At 42.3% G+C, this 4932-nt stretch overlaps 2 protein-coding genes across 6 annotated transcripts in view; both read right to left on the bottom strand.

The window, feature by feature from the left end:
* Positions 1–587, bottom strand: part of pdha1b (pyruvate dehydrogenase E1 subunit alpha 1b) — a 5839-nt gene extending 5252 nt beyond the window's left edge. For all 5 annotated transcript variants that reach the window (XR_001290624.1, XM_013915782.1, XM_013915781.1 and 2 more), the window contains exon 1: positions 443–587. Coding sequence is in view for 4 of the 5 variants with exons in the window: in XM_013915782.1 (XP_013771236.1) it covers positions 443–447 (5 nt within the window). In the remaining variant the exon portion in view is untranslated. The remainder of the gene's footprint in view (positions 1–442) is intronic.
* Positions 588–1182: 595 nt separating this feature from the next.
* The window catches only part of LOC102199347 (acyl-coenzyme A thioesterase 9, mitochondrial), a 10731-nt gene continuing 6981 nt past the window's right edge, over positions 1183–4932 (bottom strand). Inside the window, exons 7-13 of the mRNA XM_013915767.1 lie at positions 4417–4484; positions 4225–4336; positions 4040–4130; positions 3296–3381; positions 3126–3213; positions 2315–2465; positions 1183–1763 (exon numbers count right to left, since the gene is read on the bottom strand). Of these exons, the coding sequence (XP_013771221.1) occupies positions 1708–1763; positions 2315–2465; positions 3126–3213; positions 3296–3381; positions 4040–4130; positions 4225–4336; positions 4417–4484 (652 nt within the window). The 3' untranslated portion in view covers positions 1183–1707. The remainder of the gene's footprint in view (positions 1764–2314; positions 2466–3125; positions 3214–3295; positions 3382–4039; positions 4131–4224; positions 4337–4416; positions 4485–4932) is intronic.

Consider the following 4932-nt stretch of genomic DNA (forward strand, 5'->3'; position numbering starts at 1 on the left):
CATTTCAAATATGTTCCTAATATTTCGTCCACCCGCCTTCCGTGTTTAAGCGCCCATGCTGGTCGGTATTGATCACATCAGCGCCTGCGTGGCAGTACAAGCTCTCCGTGCTGTGTGAGGAAGGCAGACCACCAGAGGCATAACATATTCAGGGTTAGAGAGAGGTAAAGAGCTAGCACCCCGACTGTAGCCATGTCACTGCATTCATGCATGCTTCCGTCCAGTCAGCCAATCACACGAGAGCATGAATAACCCATTCTTTCACCACAACATGCAAACTGCAAATAAGAGCTCAAACCAGCCACCAGTGCTAATGTTAGCTGCCGCTAACAAGGTCAGCCCCCCTCCAAGCTAAACAGTACAAGGCGAGCTAATGGTTAGCGCGGACCAGCCCCGGCACACAACGTGGCCTTCGTTTCCACACCAACCCCCGAAAACTCACCGCATTCCTGCCGGTCATCCTGCACAGTGCGTTAGAGATAATGGCTAACATGGTTTTCATGCTACACACGGAGACGACCGGAGCCCGGAGAGGATTAACGAAGGATGCTCCGTGTTAGTGTACGCGCAGAAAACGGCGCCGACTCCCACAGTCCCACACAACATTGGTTCCGCTCGGTATTTATAGCTAGACGACAACTAGAGAGGCATGTTTACGCCCCACTATTACTCTTAATCGCTAATCATTGTAATTTATTTTAACAAGTTAAACGTTAGTAATTAATTTTAAACCCTGGCTCGACCTGCAGCCTCAACTCAACGATAGATTAAATAAATAGTTCATTATTTTATTTTTTTGTTTTGGAAATTATTTTTTAATAACAGATTATTTTGAAAGCCAAAAATTTGGTTATTTTTCTTGCTTTGACCCTGTTCTGAGGTTTCCTTAGCTGTGCACTTTACAGATCATAGATGACAAACAGAAAATAAAAGTCATCAAAAAGCTAGCATTGGTTGTGTGGTGTGGTTATCTTTACCGAAATGTTGGTAAGTAACATACATCAGGCCGTTGTCACAAACATTATTTACTGCAAACCAAGAGGTTAAACATGTCAAAATAAGAAACGCTGCTGTGTGTTAACAAGGCAAAGCTTCTGGTTTCTCATATTTACGTGGCAAAATTAACCAGTGATTGAGCGTCAGCTGTACAGAATGAAATAAAAACAAACACACAGGAACAACTGTAACACCGAGATAAATAAAACTTTTTTATTGCATTCGAGTAAATACACCAGTTAAGGCCAGAGAATTGACACCCTTGTTCTTTTTGCAGCAGCATCATAATAAAGTGTAAAAAAGAAAAGCTGTTTGTGCGTGTAAGCAACAGTGAGATATAAAAACGTAACATGCTGTATCGTAACACCGAGGAGTCGAAGTGAATGAGGTTATGATGAGAAGGGCTGGAGTGTTTACCTCGTTTTCTACAGTTGAGAGGCTGTAACACTGACAAGTGGGAAAAATGATAAGAGTATAAAATAGAGAAACATGGGGGGAAAAGCATCTGCTGTAGTGCGCCAAACACATCAATTTGTAAACCTCCAGATCGACTGAAGCAACAAGATTCAAACAAAGTGCCTGTGGGCTGTTTAAAATTCAGAAACCGTTATATAAAAACATGTCAGAACCTAAAATTCATTCATTATTCTCATCAACACGGAAACACTTGGAGCTCGGCATCTGGATGCTGAAAGGCTTCAGTTCGACGCCTCAGCACGCCACGGTTTGGTCAAAGTGTCTCTTTCCGTCCAGGTACAGCATCGACTCTGTCAGACACACAAAACATCCACATCAGTACACACAGCTGTTCTCCTTCCTTTCAGTTTGATCTTTGAATACAGAACAAGTCAGATCTGTAATCCCAGATTAATCAACAACTCTATGTGCAGGATTTGTTTTTAAGTTTTTAAAGTTTGGCTTTTATTCAGTGGCTGTGGAGGAGCTAACATCATGGGTCACCTGTAGATTAACCTGCCAGCATACGCTGCACCCAGTGAGTAATAAAATTGCAACAGGTTGTCTGGGAAACCTGAAAAAAAGCTGAAAATGCTGCTGAAACATCTACTATTCCTAGTTTTTAAAACGTGACACAGTAAATGTCTCAGTAGAAAAGAGTGAGTCAAAGCGAGAAGTGCCGATCAACGAACGCGTGATCATAACAACCAGCAGCTAAATTAACATTTAACAACCGTTTTAATAGTCGATTTCTTTCAGCACTGAACATGGAAGTTTGTTTGATTTATTCTGAAAGGAACTTACTGACATGGATATAAATCAGATTTATTTTTTTAACTGTTTCCTGTCTGCACCGGCTCACCTCCATAAGTCTTGGGCATGATGTTGGGGACGTCGCGGTCTGAAGTGAAGGTGAAGTGGAAGATGTTGGTGGTGTTGTGCTGTCGGGTCAGCGGGTCAAACACCTCGCTGTGAACTCTGACCTGGACGTACGTCCCCTGAGTGTAACACACCTGAAAAACAAAGACACAAACAGCCGAAGCACAAAAAAGACATGAAAACGTCATTTATCCTGTTCATGTAATTATTGTCCTTATTTTTTGTCTCGTGTCTCCTGTTCCAGTGCTGGATGCTCATATTAAAGGTGGACAGAGAAACGTGTTGCTTAATTCTTGTTTAGCCAATCAGAGGAAAGTTCGATTAAAGGAGGCGGGGCTAAAAAGGCCAGTTTTAGAGACAGGATTCACTGAGAGGCTGCTCCAAGGTGTCAGAAAAATCAGGATTATTTTGAACTTTGAATCATCCAAAGCTTCTCTAGCAAAGTCCAAGTATAAGAATATGGAGCAGTAGAGGTGACCTCCGATAATTCAGTTCAAAACATCTTCATTCTTGGTCTAATCTCAGTCACAAAAACACATGTAAAAAAAACATCTAGTTCCTATGATATAATTTTTTACAAAAAGTGCTGTAGGTGTAAAAAGTTGGCAAATAAACATCATCTTACATTCCTCTTAAAGGACAATCACTTTACTTTAGCTCCATTTTTGGTCTCCATCAGCTCCAAGTGAAATATTTCACTTTTTTAATCTAACTCCTCCCTTTTTTTTTCCATTGGCTGGCCTCTAACTCTGAAAGCCATACAGGTAGTCCACCTATAAAGAAGATGCTCTGACCTGCGATGAGAGCATCAGCAAAGATCCAATCTCCACAGGTTTCTGGAAGAGGATATCATCGACAGCCACCAGACTCGGCCGACAACCCCTGCAACACACGGCAAGGAGCAACAACATTTACAGCAGTTATTCTTTAATGTTTCTTTAACCCTTTAGTCTAAATGTCTCACCCGTAGGAGCAGGCGTTGGCCCAGCCGAGCTCGTAAGCTTTCCTCATCAGAAAACCTCCAAATATCCTGTTAAAGATGTTCCTCTCCTGGTCAACACAAACACAGAAACAGGTTTTTTAAGTTTTCCAGCTGAAATAATTTAGGGTTTAAACTGGGAACATAAATGAAACTGGAAACCACAAAAGATCCATTTCCCCCATGTAAACATAGCTGCTGGTATTTAGGAAAAAAAGAAACACAACTCAAGGAAATATCCAAGTAAAGAGTTCATATATATACAAAAAGCTTTAGGAATCTCCCCTTTAAGACCATCTCCTCTGGTCTACACAGCTTCCAGCATGAATCCTTAAAAGTCGTGTTCCTGAGTCCTCAGCTTTGCACTGTACGCTCTTTATTATCTCCACGAACTTCAAACCTCAAACTTCTGTTGATCAAAATAAGCCGTCTTTCATGTGGAGGAACATCGCTGATGTAGAGAGTCGAGTCTCCGGCTATGACAGAGCAGCACATCGGGTGGACTCGCATTGTCTTGCTTTGGTACAAACAGCTCCAGAGGCTCCAGTTTAATCTCCAGGGAAGACTTAAAAGGCTGAATTCAAGTTAGAGGTGCACGAGAAGATGATCTTCAGTGGGAAAGTGACCAGAAATACATTACGTAAATCACACCTTGCATATATTCACAGCCTAAAATGAACCTCAGTGTAGAAATAAATTCTCCTTCTTATTATTTATCCGTCCTCTCACCTGAGGATGGCAGATCTCCAGTCCTTTCAGTTTGGCATCTTCCATCCACACTGAGTTTGGGGGCAGAATTCTGCTGCGGAAACTGACTGTGCTGCAGAAACATCCACAGAGATTTAACAGAGTGTATCTTAATATATGAAGCAAATATAACATCCTCATGATATCCTGTGATGTTTCAGTCGTACTTGGTGTCCAGGGTGTTGAGGAAAAGGCCGTGAACGACCGTCCTCTCCTCTTGTGTGGGAGCGACCTTCAGCAGCGACGCAGTGCTCAGCTCCACGCGGCGGGATTTGTTAGCTGGAGGAGAGTGAGCGTAAAGATCAGCGTGCAAAGACTACGCTCTTCATAAAAGCTGCGATTGTTTCATCGGCTCTCACCTTCGCCTTCCTGCAAGAGTCGTTCTTCCTCGGGTCCTTCAGGCGTCAGTGGATTTACAAACGCTGCCCTGAAAAGCGAAAAGAAGCAGAAACACAGAGTATTAAATAAGTATGAGAGAAACACAGCATGAGTTTACCGTGCCACTTTTAGGACTGAGAAGCAAAGCTCTGTGCAAAAATAAGCAGAGGACAGAATCCAGATGTACAATGCTGGGCAGAGAGCCTCTCATAGTTATTAATCCCAACTCTTAAATCTCTGTGAGGTAAGATACTCAGAGGGTCGATCAGATCTATGTCTCTTGGACCCTAACAGCCTCTGCAACATAGAAACTATAACGCTACTTTCAGGGTAACTCTGATCCTATTAACCCCCAAACTGTGTTTCGTAGGCAAATAAAATGACTTTTGGTTCTGTTGATCAAACTATGTCAGATTTTCAAAAAAAGGGCCCTGGGATCTAGAAAGGGAATTCTCTAAACTCGTGTTTTTTCAAAATAAAAGCACTGGCACTGTACA

Source organism: Pundamilia nyererei, unplaced genomic scaffold (genome assembly GCF_000239375.1).
Source record: "Pundamilia nyererei isolate P.nyererei 1_Seehausen unplaced genomic scaffold, PunNye1.0 scaffold00361, whole genome shotgun sequence".
NCBI lineage: Eukaryota > Metazoa > Chordata > Actinopteri > Cichliformes > Cichlidae > Pundamilia > Pundamilia nyererei.